This window comes from Ranitomeya variabilis, chromosome 2 (genome assembly GCF_051348905.1).
Source record: "Ranitomeya variabilis isolate aRanVar5 chromosome 2, aRanVar5.hap1, whole genome shotgun sequence".
Taxonomy (NCBI): domain Eukaryota; kingdom Metazoa; phylum Chordata; class Amphibia; order Anura; family Dendrobatidae; genus Ranitomeya; species Ranitomeya variabilis.
This window is the reverse complement of record NC_135233.1, coordinates 1056035801-1056063664: the sequence shown is the minus strand read 5'-3', so window position 1 is coordinate 1056063664 and position 27864 is coordinate 1056035801. Positions and strand designations below refer to the sequence as shown.

Sequence of the window (27864 nt, the reverse complement as noted above, 5' to 3'; positions counted from 1 at the left end):
ACCTCTTGAAGCTCATCAAGAGAATGCCAAGAGTGTGCAAAGCAGTCATCAAAGCAAAAGGTGGCTACTTTGAAGAATCTAGAATATAAGACATAATTTCAGTTGTTTCACACTTTTTTGTTAAGTATATAATTCCACATGTGTTAATTCATAGTTTTGATGCCTTCAGTGCGAATTCATAGTCATGAAAACACAGAAAAATCTTTAAATGAGAAGGTGTGTCCAATCTTTTGGTCTGTACTGTATATATGTATATATATATATATATATATATATATATATATATATATATATATATATATATATATACCACTGCAAAATGTTCAGTTTGTCTGATTTTTCTCTTTATAGGTATATTTTTGAGTAAAATGTAAATTGTTCTTTTATTCTATAAACTACTGACAACATGTCTCCGAATTTCCAAGCAATAAATTTTGTATTTATTTTCTGAAAATGAAAAATGGTCAAAATAACAAAGAAATGCATTGCTTGTGAGTCGCCCAACAGGGCAGTGGGGTACTCGGTACTTAAAGGGGATGTCACGGTGGCTGCGACCCGGTTCGTGGCCCTGGGCGCCCAAGTTAAAGGAAAGATCTTTTAAAGGGAGTGGTAATAAAGTTTGTATTTGTGACGCCACCTGTGGTATTTGGTCAGTGGGGACCGACGCTGCTTAAAGGGGTCCTCTGGGGTGATGTTATGGCAGCTAAGATGATGTAACTTCCCACAGGTGAAATAGGTCCCAGGGCTCCCGGTGTATAGATGAGGATGGCAGTGGTTCAGTAAAGAACGAGGACACAGGTTTGCAGTCTCTTTACCTGGTTTCCTGGAGACTTCAGGCAGCCGCAGTCCAGGGCACCAGATCACAGGTACAGGCAGGGTCCGGCTGGCTTGGAAGCGAATTCAGAGTCCCCTTTACCAGGTAGAGATGAAAGCCTTCCTACTAGCGCTTTGGTGTTTTGGTCCCTTACTGCTGTTTTCTGGCAAGGTCCTCACAGTTCTCTCCATAAAGGTGGAACACAAACCCGTATGACAGGTGGCTCGAGCCTTTTTATAGGGTCTCTATCACGACCCGGGCTCTATGTGCCACTGTGTCTCCTGGGTATTAGGGCAAATAGGTGATGTGTAATCCATCTGTCCTGCTGGTTTCTGCTGTGCCTCCTAGAGTCCGACACAACCTCAGTCTTCCAGTTACCGGTATCTGTGCTCTGCCAGGGAGGTAGCCCAGTCGCAGCTGTCCTCACCAAATGTCACTCTCCTGCGCTTCCCTCTCCTGCACGCTCACTCAACGCTGTCTTTTCCTTCTGTAAGTCCCTATCCAGGAGCTGCAGCACCTCAGGCTGCACGGCCCCTCACACTGCTCTCTGCCTCAGACTGCTCCAGTCTGCTGTCTGGCACTCACTAACTTTCCCCCCAGACCAGAATGTATATGTATAAGGGAGCCACCCACAAGCTGGATCAGAGCTCCCCCTTCTGGCCTGGAGTGTGAACATGTTGTATGCTTTGTGATTACCTGATAAGCTCTTCCTTCACTTCCAATGGTGTCATCACTCCACCCATGAGGAAAGCAATGCCATGGTGACAACCAGGACCATGGGGTGTCACACTTGCAGACATCAAATGATGCAAAAAAAAACAAAAAACAAGTTCATAATTATTTAGAAACAACAATACTGATGTTTTAACTCAGGAAGAGTTCAGAAATCGATATTTTGTGGAATAACCATGATGTTTAATCCCAGCTTTCATGCATCTTGGCATGCTTTCCACCAGTCTTTCACACTGCTTTTGGGAGACCTTATGCCACTCCTGGTACAAAAATGTTTGATGGCTTGTGACTATCCATCTTCCTCTTGATTAAAATTGTTTGGGATGCAAAGAAAAGCTTACAGACAAGAAAACACCCCATAAAATGGTATATTTATTAGTTAAATTGTAAAAAAGAACACTACATAAACCCCTCAAAAGGAATGCCCCACAGAAGAAATGTGGCCTACCCTAGGCTAACTGGGAGAACACTTCTCTTGACATAGCTATAATCATATATTATTAGCCAACATACCTCCATAGGAAGACAAAAAATGGATTCAAGACTAACAAAGGTAACCAAAAATGCAGGATTTCCCTAGCCAGTCCTAGCCTTTAGCTCAGTGTATATTGGGGTAGGCCCACCCTGATACAGAAATTGCTAGTGACACTGTCGTGCTGAAGCATACCCTCCAAAGATGTGCAGAAATGGGTGATATAACCCTAGACTTCTTCCTCGCTGATGCCTACCTAGATGCGGAGGTTGGCACCCTAAGAAAACACGAGAATGGCGCCCCCGCTCATGCGATGGCTCACCCTATACTCCTAGGTATTCCCTATACAGTGACAGTCAGAAATAGAGGACCAGGAGGCCTTTTGTTCCATCTTTAAACCATTCTATAAATCTATTCTAAGTGTCCGCGCATTACTTTAACAGGCGGCGCTTGCGCAATGCCACCTTTCAGCCCGGCTTCATGTCTGGCCCATTGGTCACGTCGGCGCATGCGCTATTTCTTCCAGCTTCTTTGCTTCGTCCTTGCCATTGCCGCTGATGTAATGACAGGGGGCGGCGCGCTAGTACGTCATCCTGTCATGTGATCGGTACATCCATTTCCGGTCACTCGCTAGAGCATGAGCGGCATGTTCTTTACATGATGGTCTTCACATTAATGGCGCTATCTTGCGCTACCATTATTCAGGGCGCTATACTACTGTATCCCGGGCAAGGTCTGCTAGACACTATGGGAGTACGGCCATGACACAGGAAGTAGTTACCTCATGTGCTTCACTGACTATATAGGGAGGGGCGGGTAAGGTTTGCACTGCAGCCTTATCCTTTGGACAACTCTTCACCGCCATGTTACTTTGATACCTCTCCTGATGAACCCGTGGTAGTAGGGGGAAACGCGTTGAGAGTTTGCTTTGTTACACGTGAGGAGTCATGGCATCCTGTGTACAGCACCATGTATCACACCTAACCAGATAAGTACAGTCTTCATCACTAAGTTGTTTGCATCATTGGGACAGACTCTGTACGCGCTGGCTTGTTGCCTTATGTGTTAGGTTAGTTGAACGTTGCTTCCATCTACTATTTAATGTGATTGTTGTTCTTCGCAGGACCAATCTTTTTTCCCCTTTTATGGGATTACTGATGTTCTAGGACACTGTTGCAGCACCTAGTGTTTTTTTTACAAGTTAACTAATAAATATACCATTTTATGGGGGGTTTTCTTGTCTGTAAGCTTTAGTTTTTCCCTTGCTGATTATTTCAGTTTGTAAATAGATGCAAAGAAAAACCTACAAATAACATCAGCTGAAATACTGGACTCTCTGAAAACTAGCGATGTGGCTGTTTCAAGAATGGAATGTTGCATAGTTCTTCTGATAAGCTGTGTCACTTACCCCATGTACAGGGCACGGCAGTAGCCTCGGTATCCGTACCACTGTCACTATACGAGTGGTCGTACCAAAGCGACAAAGCTAATCAGAAGAACTATGCTACATTTCTAATGGGAGGTATTATTATTACACTTACTACATATTGGGACAGGATCTTGGAGATGGGAATACCGCTTTATCTGCTGAACACCTCAGTTGTTGCCATCTTGGTACTCCTGAGAAGCCGAACCACAGGCTGAGGTCCACAGCAGACCCTGATTTTTACTATGTACCCCAAAAGACGGCAAAAGTTCCATTATTTGACCCGGTAAATGCCATAAAGCAAAAACAAACAAAAAACCCCACTAATTTTGTTTATTCGCCGCACGTCTCCCCCAAAAAAGGGACTCAAACATCGTCTGTTCCCCAAAAGGATAACTATAAGATGTCGGCTCGTCGCCCCATTTACGGCCCTCCTTGTTGTTTTTTTAACATTATATTTTTTCCCCACTTAAATAAAAAACAGACAGAAAGACCCCGAACATTTGGTCTCGCCGTAATCGCACTGTCCAGGAAAATCAGGGGTCTCGGCCAAAACAAAACCCCAAACATAACGGCAGAAATGTAGGATAAATGATTTATGGTAAAGTGAGCGGCGCTTCCTGCAGGAAAACAAGTAAAGAAAAGTTATGGCTGCTGGCAGAAGGAAAGGTAAGAAAAAAAGCGGAATAACGAAAATGAACCCTGGTCCGCGGCTGTTCACAGCAATGGGTCGCACTGCCGGGAGAAGTCGCACTGCCGGGAGAAGTCGCACTGCCGGGAGAAGTCGCACTGACAAGTTGCGCACATAATAAACGCTCGGCAGGGGGCGCTACAGCCACACAGTCAGTGCCGGGGGCGGGGCCTGCGGAGGCTCCTCCTCCCGACCAGTATAGGCAGTTCCCAGTGCCGTGAGGTGAACAGAGCGGACCGAGGACGGCTGAGGATGGACGCGTTACCTGCGCTCTGCCTGCTGCTGCTCTGCTCACTGACTGTGGCGGTAAGGAGCGGCGGACACCGGAGGGGGAGGGAGCGGAGAATGGCGCCTGCAGGTGTGCGGCGTGTATGAGAGGGACTGCTGCCCCCGGCGTACCTGTCCTTACCCCCCCAGGAGGGACTGCTGCCCCCGGCGTCCCTGTACTTACCCCCCCAGGAGGGACTGCTGCCCCCGGCGTCCCTGTACTTACCCCCCCAGGAGGGACTACTGCCCCCGGCGTACCTGTACTTACCCCCCAGGAGGGACTACTGCCCCCGGCGTACCTGTACTTACCCCCCAGGAGGGACTACTGCCCCCGGCGTCCCTGTACTTACCCCCCCCCCCCAGGAGGGACCACTGCCCCCGGCGTCCCTGTCCTTACCCCCCCAGGAGGGACCACTGCCCCCGGCGTCCCTGTCCTTACCCCCCCAGGAGGGACCACTGCCCCCGGCGTCCCTGTCCTTACCCCACAGGAGGGACTGCTGCCCCCGGCGTCCCTGTCCTTACCCCACAGGAGGGACTGCTGCCCCCGGCGTCCCTGTACTTACCCCCCCCAGGAGGGACTGCTGCCCCCGGCGTCCCTGTCCTTACCCCCCCCCCCAGGAGGGACTGCTGCCCCCGGCGTCCCTGTCCTTACCCCCCCCCCCCCCAGGAGGGACTGCTGCCCCCGGCGTCCCTGTCCTTACCCCCCCCCCAGGAGGGACTGCCTTACTCCACAGGAGGGGCTACTGCCCCCGGCGTACCTGTCCTTACTCCACAGGAGGGGCTACTGCCCCCGGCGTACCTGTCCTTACTCCACAGGAGGGACTACTGCCCCCGGCGTACCTGTAAATGGGGATATGACTTCATTGTATGGGTGATGCTCTGTGTACCCTGTAGGTGTGAGTGCTGTAATAACCCACAGTATATAGTATTCACACCCGTACACTGGGTGCCAGGACTTTGTCACATTGTGCGGTTTCTCGCCCTGCCGTCTAATGTAATTCTGTGCTATAGGGGAGCACTGTACGGAGCAGATCTTCTCTCCGGTGGTCGTGTAGCGGAGCGTCTGCTGTAGTTTATTGCTCTGTACCATGGAGTATTTGTATGGTGCCCAGTATGGCAGGTGTGCACTATAGAGCGGCACAACAGTGATCAGCGCTGAGCCTGGCGTACACCAGATGAGGAGTGTCCTGTGCCAGTGATGTCGGGGCCTCTTCTTTTTTTACATATCCAGCAACTTTGGACGAAGATGCATCTTTACACGGTGGTGTGTGCGGTATTATACTGCACCCTGTGCCGTATGCACCGGCTCCTCTGTAAAGTGACACCTCTCATTGTAATTCATGTCCCCTCCAGCCCCCAAACGAAAAGTGTTTGCTATCTTGTGTTTGTCAACAATGGGGCGACTCCCACCCCCTATTCAGAGTGCGGGAGGGGCCCCAGGTATCCCACCATGGCATCTTCAGAGCTGGGGAGGGTTTTGACTCCCTCTAGTCTGATTTCCCTGCTCCCCTCCCCCCACCTATTACTAATATTTCGCTCCTCCAGAGATCCAGTAATCTGCTTGTGAAAATCCCACAAATTCCTTTCTTTGACTTTCTAACATGAAAGTCGCGGTGACAAGTGACACATTGTTACTTATGACTTTCCGACCATCGGGATTTGGCTTCACTAAGGCTTCTTTCACACTTCCGTCTTCTGGGGGCCGTCACAATCTGTCGTTATGGCAAAAAAACGGATCCTGCAAATGTGCCCACAGGATGTTTTTTTGCCATTGACTTGAACTAACGACGGATGGACACACGTCGCATCCGTCGTGTGATGGATGCGTCGTGTTTTTGAGGTCCGTCGAGATGAAAAACGTTAAAAGTAACGTTTTTTCGTCCTTCGAATCCGACAGTTCCGACCGCGCATGTGCGGCTAGAACTCCGCCGCCTCCTCCCTGGAACTCACAATGGGCAGCGGATGCGTCGTAAGACTGCATCCGCTGCCCACGTTGTGCACAATTGTGCACATCGTACGTCGGGCCGACGGTTTGTGACGGCCCTGTACCGACGGAAATGTGGAAGAAGCCTAACTCTTTGCAAAAGAAGGATTTGTTTTCTGACCCCCTAAAGTTCTTGCAGATGTTTTGTAGCGAGTTCTGTCCATGTTTGATCACTGTTGTCTCCCGACCGACCTTGTGGATAAATGGTGCAGCCGCGTATCTTGTTATCTGGTGAATACTCTGATGGCACCTGCTTGTGTGAAGACGTCTTATTTATGTGCGTTCTAGAGAGGGTGAATATGGAGACTGCAGTTTAGGAATATGTGTGCTGGGAGGATCTGCCTGGTTTGTTGCTGGGTTTGTGCGGCCAGTGAGCCTAGCTTTTGTCACAACATTAGGCTTGATTTCATCGGATGAGGATTGATTTTAAAGAGATGGTCGCTAATAATCGAATGTATTTCCCCTTTTCTAGCTTAGTGCTCCAATATATGTTCTGGTATATTCCATCTTGTCGCCGATCCGGCCTTGAGATGGCGTATGTGTGGTGGCCAAGGAGACGCAGACTTCTCTTGTGTATGGTTGCCAGAATGGCATGTCTCTGATTTGCTCTTCATGGTTGGGAGACATGATGGAAACTAAAGACGAAGTTCCAGTACCCAGTGTGCTGGCAGAACTCCAGGGAGTAACTGCTCACTTGAAATGAGTGGATCGCAAAAACAAGTGTATAATCTTCGGGGCAGCATTCAAATAACTTTGGTATGTGTAGTGAAACTCGTTTTGCCTTGATATTACGTGAGTACCACAGGCCGATGTTCATCTTTTCATGCTGATGGAACCTGTCTTCACGTTTTTTTTTTTTTTTTGTTTTTTTTTGTATATGGAAGTAGTGGTATCTACATAGTCTCTTGTTCTGCAAAAAAAGAAAATACTTTCTATTGAGACTTGATGTATTCATCATGAGAAATCTAGCAAATTGGTGTCGGTGTGCTTGGACCGCTGCACACAGTCGCTGCACTTCCAGTCTGATCTACATTGGATTTCTTGTGACGGGCAAGTCTAATCTCAAAGGAGGTAAATAAAAAATGCTTTTATTTTTGGGTCACCATGACCGTGCAGCCATACCGCCACCTCCATATATAAGACGTGCTGACCGGTTCCGTTTAAATTCATGAAAATTGAGATCAAATGTTAAACCCCTCTAACATATATGATCTTTGAAGTTCACAAGGTCACACCATGGCGTAAGATGTGCCACAAGGGAGAGGCCTGGGCGGGCAGCGTTGAGGTGGGCATCGTCAGGTCACCACGTGTTGGGGGTGGTTTTGGTTTCCTGGTTGGCAGTGACCGGTGACTTCTCCTCTGGTTCTCTAGATGACCTCCTCCCTTTTGTTCACGGCAGACTTAATGGACGTGTAGAGACTCTCGCTGAATGTTAATGACTTCTAGAGATCGCAGTCTGTCCTTCCATGAATGAAGCTGTGACGACCCTCTGACTATAACGTCTCTTCACCCCGTGTCCTGACAGCACGAAGCTTTATAGTATCCGGAAATGTTGGAAGACCTCCAGATATAGGGCCGCAAATCGGGGGTGTGTATACTAACGCTTAGGCTGGGTGCCCACGATCCGGAACTAGCAGCGCTTGTTCTGAGTCCAAAGCGCTGCAGTGTATTGAATGCATGTGATCACTGATTTACAGTGTTCAATACATTTTATTGGTGACATTTCTCTTGCGGAGACCAATGAGAAACTGACATGCTGCAGTCTTGAAACATGCGCCGTGTGTTGGTCTCCGTGGGTGAGGCACAGGTGTCTGTGGACGCAGGTTTTCTTGAAATCCCATCCACGATGCTGTAACATCAGGACGCTGCGGTATTTGACGCTGCATAAATACACAGCGTCCATCCCGCAGCAGTTCCTGATAGTGGGCACATACCCTTATAGAATCTGTCTCCGACAAGTACACACAGACACCACCGCTGGCCGTGACAGCTGCACCGTGAACGTTCATCCGCTAAGTCAATAGCGACAGGTGAGGAGATATCGTGTGAGCACAATAATGGACATTGAGGAGGTGTTTGCTGATGATATCGCTGCAGACGTTTACGACCGATCTGTGATGGCGGTTTATATCTTTACTGGACTTATGTGTAGATTGCACTTGGAGCAATGACTTCAACTGTTCCGAGACCGCTCCGCGTTGTATTCAGACTTCGTGACTATATACATTCTATAACCTATAGCCTGTTAATTGGGGTAGTCTGCTTTTTACTTTAAAGGGATTATTTCAGTAGGATCAACTTGCCTAAACCGTCTATATGGGCTTGTAGGTCATAGAAAGCTGAATAAATTGGTACATTGATATCTGCGGTCTGATGTCTTATTCCAGAGAAATCCACATTTTTTCTTAAGCTCTATGGGTGGGACATAGATCTTAACAGCTCATTTACATATTAAGAAAAACTTGGATTTCTCTAGAATAAAACATTGGGTCGCAGATATCAAGGTATCATCTTGATCAACTTTCTGTGACTTGCAGGCCCATATAAATGGCTTAGGAGGGTTGATCCTAGTGACAAATTCCCTTTCAAGGAGGCTGGTATTGTCTTGTGCCATATCGCAGGAGTCTACCACTTTGACGTTATTACTCAGCATTTCAACTAGCCTTTTTAGCCTGCAAAAAAAGTCAATGCAGCAGCCAGGAGTGTACAGCTGCCGCATGGTCTCAAGACCTGAACTAGCAGCCTCGTGTATGAGTAAATATGTAAATACAGGGGTTGGACAAAATAATGGCAACACCTAACGTTTTGGTATCATAATCTTCGAACATGTGATAAACATGCAAACCGTGACATATGGTAATGTTTTGTAGTTGATTATTTGTGTTATGTGATATGCGTATGTAAATTAACTGTTTGTTTTGCATAATTGTAAGAACATTGATGAGAACCTGATACCAATGGCAGACCTCTCGGATTTTCAAAGAGGCCAAATTTTAGGTGCAAGTATGGCAGGCGCTAGTGTAACAGAAAGTGCCCGAATGCTTGGCGTGTCAAGAGGTACTGTCTCCAAAGTAATGACTGCGTTTGAAAGAGAAGGAAAAACATCCGCAGCAAAGCACAGGTCCGGCCGAAAGTCAGTTGACTGAGAGAGACTGTCGGACCCTAAAGCGAATTGTGAGAGAGGATCGCAAGACCACAGCTCCGAAAATCACTGCTGAGCTCAATGAACACATACAGAACCCAGTTACCACGAAAACTGTTCGGCAGGAGCTGCACAAATCTGGATTCCACGGAAGAGCTGCAATTAGAAAACCGCTGCTCTCAATGACAAATGTTTCCAAGCGTTTAGAGTGGTGTAGAAACCTCCAGAATTGGTCCCTCGAGCAGTGGAAACGTGATATTCTCAGACGAATCATCGTTTTCCCTATTTCCGACCTCTGGCCGAGTGTACGTTTGGAGACAGCCGAAAGAAGCATTCATCCAGACTGCCTTCTCCCAACCGTAAAACATGGTGGAGGTTCTGTGATGATCTGGGGTGCTATTTCATGGAGATCCGCCGGGCCAAATATATCCCTTCATGGAAGAATTAACAGCCGAGATTATTTAGGCATTTTGGGCGACCAAGTGCATCCAATGGTTCAAGCACTGTTCCCGGAGGGGAACGCCATCTTTCAGGATGATAATGCACCAATTCATACAGCTAGAATCGTTAAAGCATGGCGCGAGGAACATTCTAATGTAGTTGAGCCTCTCATCTGGCCCCACAATCCCCAGACCTCCACATTATTGAGCATTTATGGTCGATTTTAGAGATTCAAGTTAGACGTAGATTTCCGCCGCCATCGTCGCTCAAAGAACTGGAGGGTGTTTTAACTGCAGAATGGGCTAAAATTCCTTTGGAAACAATTCACATCTTGTATGAATCCATACCTCGGAGAATTGAGGCTGTAATCGCCGCAAAAGGTGGACCTATACCATATTAAACTAACTTATGTTGGTGTTTCAACCATTTAGTCCAACCCCTGTATAAATATATATATATATATAATTTATTTTGTCTTAGGGTCACTTCCGTCTTTCTGTCTGTCATGGAATCCAAGTCGCTGATTGGTCGTGGGCGTTTCGCCACGACCAATCAGCGACGCGCACAGTCTGGAAGAAAATGGCCGCTCCTTACTCCCCTCACTCACTGCCCGGCGCCCGCATACACCCCTCCAGTCACCGCTCACACAGGGTTAATGCTGGCGGTAACGGACTGCATTATGCCGCGGGTAACACACTCCGTTACCGCCGCTATTAACCCTGTGTGACCAAGTTTTTTTTTTACTATTGACACAGCCTATGCAGCGTCAATAGTAAAACATCTAATGTTAAAAATAATTTAAAAAAATGATTATACTCGCCTACGCCGCCTTTCCCGATCCTCGCGATGCAGGCGGCACGTTCCGGTGGCAAGGATGGTCTGGCAGAAGGGCCTGCCATGACGTCACGGTCACGTGACCGCGACGTCATCACACCCTGGGACCAGAAGCTGCCGCCTGCACCCCACACAGGCGACAGAACTACAACACGCCTGCGGATGGTGAGTATATGTTTATTTTTTATTTTTTTAACCTGTGTCATACGTGGCTGGGCAATATACTACATGGGCTGTGCAATATACTACGTAACTGGGCAATATACTACGTGGATCTATGCTGTATACTACGTCACTGGGCAATATACTACGTAACTGGCCAATATACTATGTGGCTCTGCTGTATACTACGTAACTGGGCAATATGCTATGTGGCTGGGCAATATACTATGTGGACATACATATTCTAGAATACCCGATGCGTTAGAATCGGGCCACCATCTAGTGTGTGTATATGTATATGTGTATGTGTATATGTATATGTGTATGTGTATATGTATATGTGTGTATATATATATATATATATATATATATATATATATATATATATATATATATATATATATATATATATATATATATATATATATATATATATATATATATATATATATATATATTTTTTTTTTTTTTTTCTCTTTCTCACTTTCCTCCTGAGTTTGCAGCTGCCGCACCCAGTCGTGGTGTTGACTATGTCGTGCTATAAATTGTTAGGGGAAATGATCCCGTAGATAGGCCTGATCTCTCCCTCCTATTCATTGCCCTCACCTGATGCGCTCTGTAAACACGTCCAGGGTCGGATCACTTACAGCATTGTCTGCACAGGGGATAAGGTTTCTACCGTGACTTTTATTCCAGCCTCTGGTATTGAAAAAGACAGCACCTGTGGGGGTGATCGCTGTTGCTACGTCCATTTTACATCATACCTGTCTTTATTTTTTTTATTTTTTTTTAGGTGACTTTTTAGAGTAAGCAGGGTAGGTGATATCTTTTTGACCGTGGGGTCTCTGACTGCTGAGTCCTGCGTTGATCCACAGAATGGGGAATTTTTATGCAGTACGCGTGCAAAAAAAAAATCCTATTCTGCCAATTGGTGGTCATGTCTGTGCTCAAATTTCCCCACTGGTCCACAACGTCACCTGTCTTGGTGACAGCCAGGACACCCCCTTTAAGTATACTGGTATTTATGGCCATTATATGTCTTGTCTTGCATTTTTTTTTTTCTTAACTAGTAGTGTGCAGGCTCTCTAATTTTTATTGTTTTGCTCTAATGTGAGAACCTGTCTGTTCTGTATAATACATAAATAAAGACTAAAGCAGGAACCCCCAATGTAGAACAGTGACATTGTTTAGCAATACTGAGCTGTGTAGCTGTGAATCCAGCTGTGGGATGAGTTAATCAACTTGGAGTAGTAGCGCAATGCATCTTCCTTCCCCTTTCATGTGTTTCAATAGACAGCTGTAGTCTGATCCTTGAGTTTTCGCCAAGATGGATTTTAAGCTTTCAAGTCAAATAATTATTCCATTGCGCTTTTACATGTGAAATGGGGTACACATAACAAAAATCAAGTATGATAATTGTGGAGATCTAAGGTTGTGGGTTATAATAATCGCCTAGGCAGGTTAATGATGCTACTTTTTTTTTTTTTTTTTCTTTAATTCCATACATCTATGGTTGTACAACAAATCCAGGTAGATTGCCAAAATACAATGTCCTCAGTACAGATCCCTTTCCCTGGGCCAGTAGTCCCACTGCCCCCGTACAAGGCGATACTCGCTGTCTCCCAACTTTTGGTTGGCCCACAGATTTCGTATCTCCCACCAGTAGTCTGTAGTCACGGTCCAGTTTCCTCCTAATGACACCAAAGCCCGTGTATCCAACAGCAACAGTTCTTGAAATCCAGACGACAACCCCCAACAGTAGAACGTGCCCAGCCGGCACCTGATCTTCATAGTCCATCCATACATGTCCTTGGGACATCATCCTCGATCCTCTCCGTCACTCCAACAACTCCCTGGCTAAACATGTGGCATCTTTTCCTCCCTCCCCCTTAAACATTTGCCTTTAGCTCCCAGATGATGCAAACTCCGTAATCTCATCACCTGGGATTCCATGTGAGACCCCCGGCAGTGACAGCTCCCCTGGGTCTACAATCCCCATCCACACAATGGGCCTAGGGCTGGGAGTACAATGGTGTGAGACCTTGAGATACAGATGAGATTGCCAAAAGTAAAGCAATCTTCTGTCTGGCCTTGGGTATACATAAGGGTACCGTCACACAGTACCATTTTGATCGCTACGACGGCACGATCCGTGACGTCGCAGCGATCGTATGAATATCGCTCCAGCGTCGTAGACTGCGGTCACACGTTGCAATCACGGCGCTGGAGCGATGCCGAAGTCCCCGGTAACCAGGGTAAACATCGGGTAACTAAGCGCAGGGCCGCGCTTAGTAATCCGATGTTTACCCTGGTTTACCAGCGTAAACGTAAAAAAACAAACATACTCACCCGTCGGTGTCCTTCAGGTCCCTTGCCGTCTGCTTCCTGCTCTGAGTGCAGCCGTACAGTGAGAGCAGATCGCAGCACCGCTGTGATCTGCTCTCACTTTCCGGCCGGCACTCAGAGCAGGAAGCAGACGGCAAGGGACCTGAAGGACACCGACGGGTGAGTATGCACGGTTTGTTTTTTTACGTTTACGCTTGTAACCAGGGTAAACATCGGGTTACTAAGCGCGGCCCTGCGCTTAGTTACCCGATGTTTACCCTGGTTACAAGCGAAGACATCGCTGGATCGCTGTCACACACAACGATCCAGCGATGTCAGCGGGTGATCAAGCGACGAAAGAAAGTTCCAAACGATCTGCTACGACGTACGATTCTCAGCAGGGTGTCTGATCGCAGTAGCGTGTCAGACACTGCGATATCGTAACGATATCGCTAGAACGTCACGAATCGTACCGTCGTAGCGATGGAAATTTCAATGTGTGACGGTACCCTAAGATCCAGCCTGCACGCCTTCCTCTACTTGCTGTCACTGAATGGAAAATGGAAACATTGATTCCTGGGGATTAACTGGCAAACAAGCAAATTACTAATAAATCACAGCAAGCAAATATCTAATAATACAACAATATCGATGCAATTGGTGTTTCGTGCTGGAAAAGTCTACATCCTGTAGAGCAGTGGACTCCACTCTACGGGCACTGGTCCAATAGTCTTTAGTCCATGGCCAGTTCCTCACAATCTTGAACAAAATGAGTCACTGACTTGTAGGAGAGGACCCTGCCTGCGAGGGCTCAGTCTACAAGGGATGGGTGAGGGTTACTGTAGGTTGTAGGCTTGTTGGAAGAGGTAGGTCTTCAGGTTCCTTTTTGAAGGTTCCCATAGTAGGCCAGAGTCTAATATCTTGGGGTAGAGAGATCCAGAGTAGGCGGATGCGTGGGAGAAATTTTTTATGTGATTGTGGGAAAGGGGTGAAGAGAAGGAGATCTTGTGAGGATCGGAGGTTGCGTGCAGGTAAGTAGCGGGAGTCGAGGTCACAGATGTATGGAGGAGACAGGTTGTAGATGGCTTTGTATGTTAGGGTTTTGTACTGGAGTCTCTGGGCAATGGGGAGCCAGTGCAGGGATTGACAGAGGAGAGAGCCCAGGGAATAGCGGGGGGACAGGTGGATTAGTCGGGCAGCAGAGTTTAGGATAGATTGGAGAGGTACTAGAGGGGAGGCTACAGAGCAGGAGGTTGCAGTAGTCAAGGCAGGAGATGATGAGGGCATGCACTAGGGGTTTTTGCAGATTTTTGGTTGAGGAATGTACGGAACCAGGGGATATTTTTGAGTTGGAGTCAGCAGGAAGTGGAAAGGGCTTGGATGTGCTGTTTGAAGGAGAGATCAGAATCAAGGGTTACCATGAAGCAGCTGGGAAGGTTAACTTCAGGGGGAAAGGTGGTTCATAAGTAGAGAAAGAAGCATATCTCATTTAAAAAAGTTTATATAATTTAAGTTTGTCATCCTCTCCTGTAATGATTTATGCAGAGATTGTTGAAATTATTTTTTATTATTTTGATGGAGGCACTGCTGGATGCTGCATGCATGTCTGATCAGTGGGGGACATGGACCTCCATGGGGTGGTATCTAGCATTGATATTGGTTTTATAGTGTATGTTTGGGCTGATGAAGCCTCTTGCGTCCCACGCTGGTTGAAGATCACTGGACAGAGGCCTCTCCAGCATCTGATTTATCCTGTTTTTTTATTTAGATTATCTAGATCTTCTCATACATTGACCCAACCTGACATTTTTCTATTGAGATCACCATCAAATCCTTGATTTTGATGTTTCAGGGTGGAAAGAGGCCGACTTGAGTGTGTCCTTCAAAGGGATTACTAGTCAGGACGTGTGCCTCTAAAGTTTCACTACTGCCCTCTGGTGCATTTTTTTTTTTTAATTAATGTATACAGGTTGTCTTGTAGTACAAGTAAATTAATCCTTATTTTGAGGGGTTGTCTGCTACTGGACAGTCTCCTTTGAATGCCCCCAGTGTGCTGAATAAAATGAGGAAGGACGCATACTTGCCTCCCCGGCCAGCGCTCACGTGGAATAAATGGTGTCACAAGATCTGAGACTGGGTGGGGAGGGTGAAGCTAGAGCAGAGGAGCGAGGTAGGTATGCACTATCTGGTTGCATTTAATTTAAAAAAATAAATAAATAAACTCAATAGTGGACAACTTTTGAAATAAGACCTGTCACTTGCTAAAACCAAAATACCTTGTAAAAATCCCCAAGCCTCGCTGATCCTGCCGCTCTTCTCCATTTTCCTCAGGTTTTCTCCACTACAGAGATATACATTTATTCTGTAGCACAATGTGTAATCTCTGCTTTGCAGTTGAACTCTTCCATCATTCTTCTCTGGGTGCGTGTGTTTTCATCCCTCCCAGACACTGCCAATTGCAGCTCGACAGTTGACAGATTCATCTTTCTCGGAAGTTGTGATTGGGATGGGTGAAGGTGCACGCCCCCCAGAGAAGAATGTGAAGGAACGCAGAGGTGGACTGCAAAACAGAGATTTCACATACTTAGTCACTTTGTTTCATGTGGAGTGGAAGTGCCCCCCCCACACACACACACACTTGATTATTACAGGTCACATGGTGTTGGCTTGTATGCGGATATGTCTGTCGTCTCTGCTTTTCTTCTCTGCTGAAGTCTATATTTTCCAGTTTGCATAGTGCACAGACCTATAGACAGTGCAAAAATAAAACCCACCAGTCCCATTCTGATTCCTGCACTCACAATTACCCGGTTGCCTCCAAACAGAACACGTTCTGCTGTATTTGCTGCGCTTTCAGCACCTTTTGTCTGTAGCCGAAGCTTCCCCCTCAGAGGAAATGTATTGAGAGCAATTACTCCAAAGACCTCAGTGTTTGATGAGCTGCTGTCTACCTGGATCTCAGGAGGTCATCTGCTGTTATCTACCTAGGGGTAAAATGGCTTTAGGTATGTGTGAGACTTACCAGGCTCAACAAAGTCCAGGTCTGGTCAGAAGCCTACAGATGTGTTGGCCCATAAACCATAGGGACCGGCACATCTCCGTAATGTGCCCTAATAACTACTAAGCTGGTCTGTTCTACCTTGGAAGTATCACTGGTTTTGATTTATTGAATTATTTGATCATGGAAAGTCACCTGGGAACTGAAAATGGCAAATTCCAGGAGCCGGATGGCCAAAACACCGAAAAACTCCTTATTGGACACCAACTTTATTTTTCTGCTTGGTTTCATGGTCATACAGATTGCAAAAGTATTAAAGGCAAATTAGCCACAAAATATACTGTCTATAGAACTTGTCTCCTAATACGACATTGATTTATGTTCACACTTTGATTAATGGTTCTATGAAGGAATTCCCACAAGTTCAGCACTTTTCTTGGATTTCTCGTCACCTGACCTAATTACACTGACGAGCGCTAACATGTAGGCTACACGTCATCGAGGAAGTGACTGATGAGGATAATCGCTGTCTCTGGAGGTCAAGAAAGTTTTGATAAAACCCGAAGTGACAACTTCTTACTTTTTTTTTTTTTTTTTACCTCCCTTTAAAAAAAAAAAAAAAAAAAAAAACAAACAAAAAAACTGTAGGGTGTGTATACTTATGCGTTTTGATCATCCTGGTCCAGTATTATCTTGCTATCATTTCCATGGAGATATATGTTAAAAAATAAATATTTTTTTTGAAACTTGTGACTTCTGTTAGTCTCGTCTGGGTTATAACAGCAGCGGCTTCTGTGTGTTTTATATGTTGTAATATATGCCAGGAATTTGGGTTTCGCCGATGTGCACTAATCATTTACAGTGACTCCATTACATACTGGAGCAGGAATTTTTATCCAGTAACTTTTCTCTATAAGCATGGAGACGGGTCAGATCAGTACTAGGGGAATATGGAGCCAACTGGTCGCGGTATTTACAGCGTCTTGACTGGCCAAATACCAATGGTCTTCACAAAATGTTAGTCTTTTTTATTTTTTAATCGTTTTCTAATGTTTTTGCAAAACTGTGAATTCTGGTAATCTATGCAAAAAAGTTTGCCAGAGATTAGGTAAAAACGTTGCGGTGATGGTGGTCAGACCAGAGCCATGTGTTTGGTAGGAAGAAGCTTGTAGCTCCCATGTCTTTCAATAGGCAAATTACGGCTGACTCTTAAATAGCGTGAGCATGTCCTTACCCAGTCCGATCAGTAGGAATAGTAGTTAACTTTATTTTCATCTTGGACATCATCTGGTACATGTTGGCCTTCAAATATCTCGAACACTGGAGACCACTGACTTCTTTGGGAGTTCTGAAAAAGTAAGCGTTTTTGTATATGCCATGGAAATACCCCACGGCGTAACTTGAAGCTCGAGCACCGCAATGCCAGATCTCCCAACAAGTCCCCCAACTATCACAGCTCTCTAATAATATTGGTCTTACCAAAGGGGCCTTTTGGTCCCTCCTAGGCTTCGGAGCCTGGGTGCGACTGCAGTCCCTACATCGGCTAAGAATGCCCATCTGAGCATTTGTTGGATAACCTGCCAGATGTGTCAAACTCATCGCTGAGCACCAGGGTGGCCCACATCCTCAAAGGTCATGGGGGATCACTGGACCGCCGTTCTCCCATTATTTGCCCTACCTCCTGGCACTGAAATGGATGTAATATATTAAACTCTTCTGTTTTAACTTTTTTTTTTTTCCCCCTCTTTTTACACAAAGCCATAAAAAAAGATGAATCTGGATGAAATATTGTGGAATTTTCCTAATGAGCTGTAGCCTTAAAACCCGCCTTATGGTCTGCATTACTAATAAACCTCCGGGAACTGCTTTCTAACTCTTAACCTATGGACTTCATATGGTGAGAGTTTTTTTTTTTTTTTTTTTTTTCTTCCAGACTGAATTTTACTTTATTATTTTATAGTTGTAACTTTTGCCCAGAAAGGTGTCTGACCAGCTCGTACTTCTGTGCAGTTGACTTTATGGTGTCTTATATAATAATGCTATAAAATTGCTCAAGACGTACAACACCTTATTAAAGGGTGTGCGGTGAAAGTGTGAGAAAGGCAGTTTGTAGCTGCGTCCACCAGCTGCTTAGTCTTCTGTAGAGGTCAGGTCCAGTTCTTCATGGTTTGTGTATTTCTCCCACCCCAATTGACACACCACCGTCCAGCAGTGTTCAGCCCCCTGAATACCAAACACCTTTTTGGGGGGCCGCACCAGTTATATGAAGTGCATACGTCATCACGTGGCATACGACGTTTTGCCGAGCAAGTGATGGATCTGTAGTCACTCGATGACTACCCCGAGGGCAAGTCTTGGATCTTGAGTGATTCCATCATGGAAGCTAGCCTCTTTGGTGTTTTCTTTGGCTTATTATTGGGCATCATGTAGGATCTGTAGATGTCCCAGTTCATGGGTACAAGTGTTCCTTTTGGGGTGTACCAGTGACTTTTGCTACAAATATGATCAGGACTTTCTTGGCGTAGTTAAGAAACTGTGCAGGACATCCCAACAATCTGGTAACCTTTTGCACCCAGATCTATGGGGACGGTGATGTGATCAGCGGCTATCCGCTCTCCTAATTGGGCACTTATCTATAATTCATCCTACAATTGGAATGACTGGTTAGATAAGACTACACTTTGCTCCCACGTGTCTTGGTGGTTGCACTAACTGGTACAAGAAAGTAAAAGTGGAGCCTGACATGTTCCTGGTGTGATGCAATCCCATGAATGGCGCGCTGCGCTGGTTTATCTGGAGTCGACTTTCATTTTTCACTTAGTCACCTGTGGTATTATTTTTTTTTTTTCCTTCTCAGAAGTGCTGCCAAGCCCAGCATCCTGCCCAGTGCCGATCTGCTCACACCTGACATGTTAGAACACTAACCTGGGTGTGTTCCTGAACCCATATCCAGTCATTTGTCTGAAGCGCTTGTGTTTTGCAAGGAGAGAAAGCTGCGCTTTCACTTACTCCAGTCGTAACTACATTCTCCTTTTTGCATGTGTTCACCTGTACCAAAGTTATGGATTTTGGAAAATGCATTTTTTTTTTTTCTGGTTTTCATGGGCAAGCAATAGCAAAATCTGCACCAAACCTCTCATGATTTACTTGCAGAATTTCTGCAGTAGTTTTGCAACAAGTACCTATGGGTCTGAGATTTATATAGAGCTCCAAGGGGCTAATTCACCTGTCTGTCCTCTAAGAAAAAAAAAAGTTGTCAGGATTAGGAAGGCTATGTGCACACGTCAGGATTTTGTCAGGATTTTTCCTCAGGATTTGTAGCCAAAACCAGGAGTGGAACAATTAGAGGAAAAGTATAATAGAAACATATGCACCACTTCTGCATTTATCACCCACTCCTGGTTTTGGCTACAAAACCTGATGAAAAATCCTGACAAAATCCTGACGTGTGCACATAGCCTAAGTCTTATGACCAGTATGTCCACAGGCTGGATACGAGCCCCACCATAGATGAACATGCAGACCACTTCATACCTGCAAGGAGCCATCGCCAGGCTTCATGTTGTAATATAATCTGGTAAAGCAATGCAGAAAATGGCAGAGGTAATATTACAGGAGGAGAAAGCTTACAGGTGATACAAACGACTTGTTTACCGACAGACTGGTTTCCAGGAAAAGCCACAGCAACTCCGGCTGTAGATACAGTACACTTCTATAGACCAACGTTGTCTGTTACTGGGGTATCTATGGGACATCTAGGAGAACAAAGTATGGATTTAATGGCTGAAGTATTCTCTCTCCTAACCCGTAGACTAACTCTGCAAAGATGGCCGTACTTATAAGATCAGGACCTATAGGTGAAGTCAGTTCCGGTAACCTCCTTCATAGGGTCTGCTGTCCACCACGTGATCACAATGACTTCTGTCAACTTAGCGCTCACAATATCGTCCGGACTGGACTCCTATCAGGCTTTATGGCCATGCAATTTTAGTTCTGAGTATTGAGTCCATCACTTGGGTCAGAACGGAGAAAAATAACTTTTCCCAAACAAAACCTCTCCGAGAAGCTCTCCTGGCGTTGCTGGGATCCATCTTGGTAGTTGCATCAGCAGCTTGGAGAAACCTGAACAAACATGTCAGACTATAATTATTTCTTTTTAATTTTTTGCACATGGTACCATAAAACAACTCCGTAATACGGAAGCTGTCTGTATAGTTGGTGTCCCAAGAAAGGCAAACTGTGTAAGGACAGACCCTGCTCTGGTGGCTTGTGTGGTGGTGGGCTGGTTGTGCAGGTTACTGAAGGCCTGATCAAGAGATGTAACGGAGTATTATAGGACCACACATAATCTTTGGGCAATGTTCATCTGTGTGCAAACTCTGTATAGTGAGGGTGGCATGGAGGCTTCAGGCCTGATCCAGACTGATAACTCTACTTAACTCCTTGGTATCCTTGTGGCATATTGTATGCGGTTATGGCACATCTGCCATAAGCAGTTTTGTTTTTCACTCTTGCCCATACTCCTTTTAGGGCCAACAAGACCATGGCCCCTCTTGCACCCTCTGTTCCTTGTGTCACTTGCTATAATTTGCACTTTCCTGTGTCGTCTGTAAATATAAAAATGGGTTCCTCGTCGGGTTCAGCCATCTTCATTATGAATTAATGCTCTCTGTGATAGCCGTATCCCTTTTATTGTCTTCCTCACCTTGTAGACATGGGTTTTGACTTGTCATGATGTGTGATTTGGCTCTCCCTTGTGTACTATTCACACTGAGTCACCGCAGGTTTTGCCCAGACGAAGTACATTGGAACCAGTGACCTTGTCCACCACCTCCACTACTACGTGGTTGTCTTCTGCTCAATCAAGGTCAGCGGACTTGTGACTAGTGTCATCTAAAGTTTAGCGTCTGCATTCAGCAAAGAAACAACCTTTGTCTTTGCTGCCAAATTCTTAGTAAAACAAACAAACATGTGTTTTGTGTTCTAGAGTCATCCATTTATGAAAAGATTTACCCTTCTATTAAAGAACCTTCACTAGAAATAACTTTCCAGTACAACAATTCTAAAGTAACAGGTTCATGGAATTTGCTTTTTCCCTTGCTTCCTAGTAGTCTTGGTTTGTTGAATGCTCCTCTTGGGAGGATCGTGCATCTAAGATACTTTGCAGCTCATCCCGAAAAGGGTTGTCTCCCCATAAGCCTAGCTTATCGGTATGAGCACTAATGGCTCGTGAATCTTTGGCAAGTCCTTTTACTAAGTTGATCATCTCTTCTCCCATCAGTACTAGTTTAGCAAGTCTTGCTTTTGGCATGTGCTCCTCACTGGAGAGAGCTAGGAACACTCCTACAGATTTTTAGGTGGTCGGCCTCTTTGACGTCAGCATGGTTGTCTAGACACTTGGTGTGTTGGTGTGGACCCCAATATAGGACCGGTAGGATATCAGATTTTCATTAGAGTGCCTAGTGATGCTAAGAAAAAAAAATGTTGTGATCGTACTCTGAAAGTCCCTTTAATTCTGGATGATCCACTAATCCTCTCCAGAGAAGATATGGCTCCTTGTGTTTATCCTTCATGTAGTAAAAGCTGTAGAACCATACAGTTCTTCACGTGTCTGGAAATGGACTATACCTAATTTGAGTGCTGAGCTCAGGGTTCACAGAGATAATTGTAAGATAACTCAGCCATAACTTTTTTTTTTTTTGTATAAAGCTGTATTAATAAGTAAGCCATTGCTGATGATGAGCTCTGGATCTAGTAACTGGTCTGTGCCCAGGAGTAGGACATCTGCTGGTAATCGTCTGGTGTGTAGAGGAAAGTCCGACATTGGTTCTCTGGGTTACTTCCAAATATAGATGCCATAGTCGGGGCTACACTGATCCCACGTAGGGCTTCATCTCAATGGTAGAGTACCAGATGACTCGCATTAGTATACAGAGCACAGAGGGACACCTGCTTAAAGGGGAACTCCATCCCCCCCAAGTCAGGCCACATTTCTGTAATCTTCTATCAGCCTGGACCTCATGGCTTTGGAGAGCACGGAGGTCTTAAGAATACGGGATCTACACGTCTTAGTGTAGTGATGTGGTCTGGCATTGGAGGTGTAGATTAACATCCCACCCAGATTATATTAATGGTTTCCCTATTCTTTTCTTTTTTTTTTCTTTTTTTTTTTTAATTTTATTTCATTTTACCTTCCAAGGGGTAAAAAAAAAAAATATCTAAAATCAAAACAGACTACTTCTTTTAATGCATGTCAGGAGGGACCTGTCACTGAAGCTCCAGGAGCTTGGATCAGTGTCCATGATGAGTGGGTCACTGAGCAGTTGTCTGCACTTTCATCATGTCTCCTCTTGTTCTGGACCTTAGGACATTGCCAGCTTCCAGTCCTCCCAAGGAGGTCACGTTTTTATTTTGTGTTTCTAGGTGGGCTGCTTTTGATCAGGTTTTCCCCCCTCCCCACCCTGCGGTTTTGGCTGAGCTGAGTGATGTCAGTGTTGAAGGGCAAAAACGCACAGAGAATTGACATGCTGCAGGTTAATTTCTGCAGCAAATCAAAGATATGCAACGTGTGCATGATACTTCAGGTTTCTCATTCACTTTGCTGGCATCATTTAGGTCTCATTTCCACTTGCGAGAAAAACGGACGAGTGCAATCCGATAATCGGATTGCACTCGGACCAATGTTTTTCAATAGGTGACATCTCATTTGTTTTTGTTTTTTTCTCAGCTGAAATCGGACTGAGAAATCTCAGCATGCTGCGGTTTTCTGTGAGTCTCGGACGAGACTCGCCAATGCAAGTCAATGGGTGCGAGAAAAAAAGCACACGGAATACGGACCATCCGTATTCCGTCCGTTTTTTACGGATACCTTACCATTCTGTGGCATAGAACACTGTAAATGGTCCTGTAAATGACTGTATAAAACTAGTTGCAGAGAAAAAAAACGGATTGCATACGGATGTAAAACGGATGGTGCGAATAAAAAATCGCATTGAACTCGCATGACAAACGCACACTTTTCATCCCTTTTTTTTCGGTCCAGATTACGGACTTTTTTTTTTTTTTTCTCGCAAGTGGAAATGAGCCCTTATTTAGATAATCTGCAAGGAAAAAAAACACCTTGCACACAGCCTAACACGTTAAATCCGCCTTTGGTACACATGCCAGTGTAATATGTCCTGGAACACTTCTGATTCTCCTAATCTGCTTTCTGCCAGTACTAAAGATGCTGGAACCCCTCTCGCCTGCCTGGAAGTCCTAGCTCACCCCAGACTTTGCTGGTGTGGTGTCTCATGCAAATCTTTAGTCTGCGGCAGTCGCTCCCCTCTGTGTCTGCAAGCAGGTTTGGTTTTTTTTTTGTTTTTTTTTTCCTTCACTGCCTGCATTTATCGGCTTGGTGGAAGGTCCTTGTATCAGCAGCAGTGAGCTTGCTTGTATTTTAGTGGCTCACATTTCTAATGTTAGCCAATTTAATTTATCTCCTGATTCAGGCAATAGCCGTGATGCAAATTGATCTGAATATAAAAGCCACATTGTGATGTTGCTACATGTGAAAAAGGAGGTGCAGACTTTATTTCCTCCTTTTGTTGAATGGGAATTAATTTCCTCCTGATGTCGACCTGAAATCCTAAAAATCAGCTTGTGCAAATGCCGTCTAACCGGGCAGAATGGGGATAGGGGCATCCAGCGCTAGTTCTGACCCAATAATAACCAAGTACCTTTCCGTTATTTACATGTGTACGGGTCGTTAATGGCAGAGTGCTGTGGAGAACTAACAGCCTGACTAATTCCTTTGTTTGTTTTTTTGTTTTTTCATTATTGAGACAAGAACTTTGTGGTGCAAAAGTGTTTGACTGCAGCAAAAGTGTTTGACTGCAGCATTTAAAGGAACTGTCCATTGACAATAATGTATCGCCCATCCGTACAGAGGCCGTGTGCGTTCTTGATTGCTGCCCCATTTGCAGGTTTGCACCACTCTACCAATGGTGGAACCGGCTACAGTGGGGAAAGCTTACCAATAATTGGAAGAAGCTATGCCTGATACCCTCTGCCCCCTTTTTTGCAATATCCCCCCCCCCCCCCATATCGCCCGGCGTTGGCTAGAGGTTGGAGCTCTGTTGCATCCCGGGGTGATGGCTGCTTGTTCACTGCTGTGGATAGACCTGGATACTTCGGCATTGACAGAATAGGTCTCAAAACGGCCAAATCTGGATTTGAGGCCGCGTTCTCTATTTTTGTAGGATGTAATACTTGAAGCGCCTTATTGTTTTGGTGGAGCAGAGCTGCTTTATCGGAGGACGGCGATAATCAAGGAGTTTTGTCATAAATTCTGAAAATGCATGACGAATCCCGAGCTGTGTGCGGGAGGGGATTCCTGGCTCTAAATGTAGCTGCAATTATTTAGTCTGTAAAAAAAAAAAAAAAAAAAAAGGGAAGGTTGTGGTAAATAAGGACATGTGATCGTGGTCACAGTCTGGTCTTATGACTGATGGCTCAGGACACCACGGGTAATGGACTATTTAAAGGCGTAGGCACGCTCGTAGTCTCCAGCCATGCGGTGCTAGTGAGCAGACCTCCGGTATATGCACACATTTTACTTTGTAGAGGTCATTGAGGACTATTTTGTCACTTGGCTGAAAGACGATTGTGGGGAGAGATGAATTGGGAATTACAACTCCCAAGCCTATTTGATCCAACTGGACATCAACTTCTCATAGAGGAGGCATCTGGCAGCAGCCTTCTGCCTGAAAATAATTGACTGCTTGGCCAAGATTGCAGTCAGACGAAGGCCCGTTCCTTCTTGGGTATAATCTCCAAGATGGTTGGTAATCCTCTCTCCTCCTGTACCTGTTATGACTTGTATTGTTTAAGATTATTGTACTTGTTTTTTATTATGTATACCCCTCCTCACATGTAAAGCGCCATGGAATAAATGGCGCTATAACAATAAATAATAATAATAATCGCTCCGACTGACATGATAGAGAAGAGAATATAATGGGCACACTGTAAAGTTCAATGAAGGTGCTGGCTAAACATCCAATGTCAAGTACACAAAGTAGCCACACTCAAGTCTTGATTTCAAATGTGGAGAGTTTTCTTTGTTTTTATTCTTTTTAATTCAAGTGCACAGGCACCACCAAATAATTTTACAGAGAAAGCAAGTGATTGCGGACAATACGGTGACGTTTCGACCTGATACGGTCTTTTTCAAAATCTCACGTAAGAGGAGTGGTTTAAGAAGGGAGATGGGAAGAGTCCCCAAGGACAGCTCAAGGTAGACTTCAGGAGTAAGGTGTCACCAATGAGACGGACACCTTACTCCTGAAGTCTACCTTCAGCTGTCCTTGGGGACTCTCTTCCTATCTCCCTTCTTCTTAAACCACTCCTCTTACTTAAGTGAGATTTTGAAAAAGACCGTATCAGGTCGAAACGTCACCGTATTGTCCGCAATCACTTGCTTTCTCTGTAAAATTATTTGGTGGTGCCTGTGCACTTGAATTAAAAGAATAAAAACAAAGAAAACTCTCCACATTTGAAATCAAGACTTGAGTGCGGCTACTTTTTTGTGTACTTGACTGACATGATAGTCGGAAATATCTGTGCCATACATCGAAATGCTAAAATATGTCCGAGTGTCTCTTAACTTGGTCCTTAGCTGTGCAGTAAGATGAAGGCCACCATGACATAAGCATTTGCTCGGCACCCTGCCCCTTGTGCTGGTGTGGGACCTGTTAATTCTGCACTTTACGGTCAACGCAAAGTGGACAAGCCATTAGGTCTGGTCTCTGCCAGACAAATCTAAGGAGTCAAGAGTCAAAGCACCTTGAACTTTTATTCTAAAGGCCCCAATTCACATTAGATAAGTCGTCCAAACGGGCACATCACTTGATGTGTATGTGGGGGGCCGTGCCAGAAAGGAGAAGGATCAGGTGTTGCAATTCGAGCTTCCATGATCCCTTTTGCCTTCAGGAGAGGTGAACCACCACCGGAGAAGTCTGTTGCAGTCTTTGCATGAAATTTCTGAAATCTCAGCCTTTACCGGTACTGTAAAACACAGCTTCAAATTTTTTATAAAATAATGCAGCAAAACGCAATGTGTGAACATAGCCTTAGGCATTGAGCACCTCCTGTCTTTGCCCACCCAGGTGTACAAACTCCCCCCACCCCCCCATTTTTCTGTTTAAGGTCCTTTATATAAAACTATTCATCTCATGATTACTGACTCGTCATACGTTTCTACATAACTTTCCTTTGCTCAATCCTGCCTGCAGGGCTTCTCTTGTGCTGCACTTATTCATCGCAAGTGTTCCTTGAGCCATCAGACACTCTGTCTCCAGGCCTGCTGAACACTCCCTAGACTCATCCTGTAACAAGCCTATACTGTCAGATCTGGGTCATCTGTTAGCACTCTCTTCTCTCCCAGTCGTCCTACAAAATGCTTACAGGGCATACCCAGAACAAGTAAATCCACTGTGTTACCGCTATGATGTGTGTGCCTAGGCGTAATCTACATTATATTCTATTAAAGGTTTTATATTAAGCTGTATAAAATACATGGAATAATTATAGTATTTATCCTACAATGTGCTCCTTCTACCCCATGACGCCTTGGAGAGGACTGATTCTGTCATGGCGAACTTTGTGATCGGCGTGGGTGGTTTTGGCCTCCGTAGACGAGGCTGGAGACTCTCTAGATTCTGCTTTGACTTCTGCAAGGTGGTTCCTACCATGAAGATATGGTGATGTGTGGGTTTTCTCTTGGTGTATCGGTGATCACAAAGACCATGTTCACACGTCAGATTAAAATCTTGTGCATTTTTCGGCAGCAGAAATTTGAGGTTGACTCTTGGATCTTTGGGGTTTATCCTCTTGAGAATCCATGGTAGTCAGGTGGGCAAATCTGCCAACGATGCCCATGGCATCTGTGTGGGAAAAGGTATTCTGGTGGGGAAGCCTTGCTCACATCCATGGGATGTGGATGTTAACTGGATTTTTAGGCGGGTTAATGTAATCTTTATACCTTCCCTAAAGCTGGCCATACACATGAGGTCGCTGTTTGCCAACGTTCTCTCAGCAAGCAACTATCGCCTGTGGCTCACCCCTATACATTTTGAGCTCTCGGCCAATCCTTCCTATATTTGCTTCAGGGAGAAGAAAGCGGCTGTCGGACTCCTCTGGCAGCAGCTCATCTCGCCGCAAAACGTAACAAAAGGATCAATTGTTGAAATGGGAGCCAGACCCTGGGGTGGAGTTGGATGGTGTTTGTTAGGGGACTACTACTTTTTTTTTTTTTTTTTTTTGATCCAACACTTGCATCAGAATTGGACGTTTCCATGACTTTACATGGACCAATTGGTCCAGGGAGGGAAAAAAATCATACATGTGAACGGCTCCATAAGACTATCATAATGACGAATGCTATTGGTGAAAAACACTGTTGGCACTTGCACGAGAGAAGGCTGTCTGAGGGCTTAATTGTCCCCAAAAAGTCCATTAAAACTTGCAAAGTGAAAAACTTTCCTTTAAGCGGCTTCTACTTGAAAACCTTTTCGCCTACCTGAAGGGGGGGAAAA

At 45.2% G+C, this 27864-nt stretch overlaps 1 protein-coding gene across 1 annotated transcript in view; it reads left to right on the top strand.

The window, feature by feature from the left end:
* The first annotated feature begins 4314 nt into the window (after positions 1 to 4314).
* Positions 4315 to 27864, top strand: part of SDC1 (syndecan 1) — a 34853-nt gene continuing 11303 nt past the window's right edge. The window contains exon 1 of the mRNA XM_077291479.1: positions 4315 to 4441. Within this exon, the coding sequence (XP_077147594.1) occupies positions 4388 to 4441 (54 nt within the window). The 5' untranslated portion in view covers positions 4315 to 4387. The remainder of the gene's footprint in view (positions 4442 to 27864) is intronic.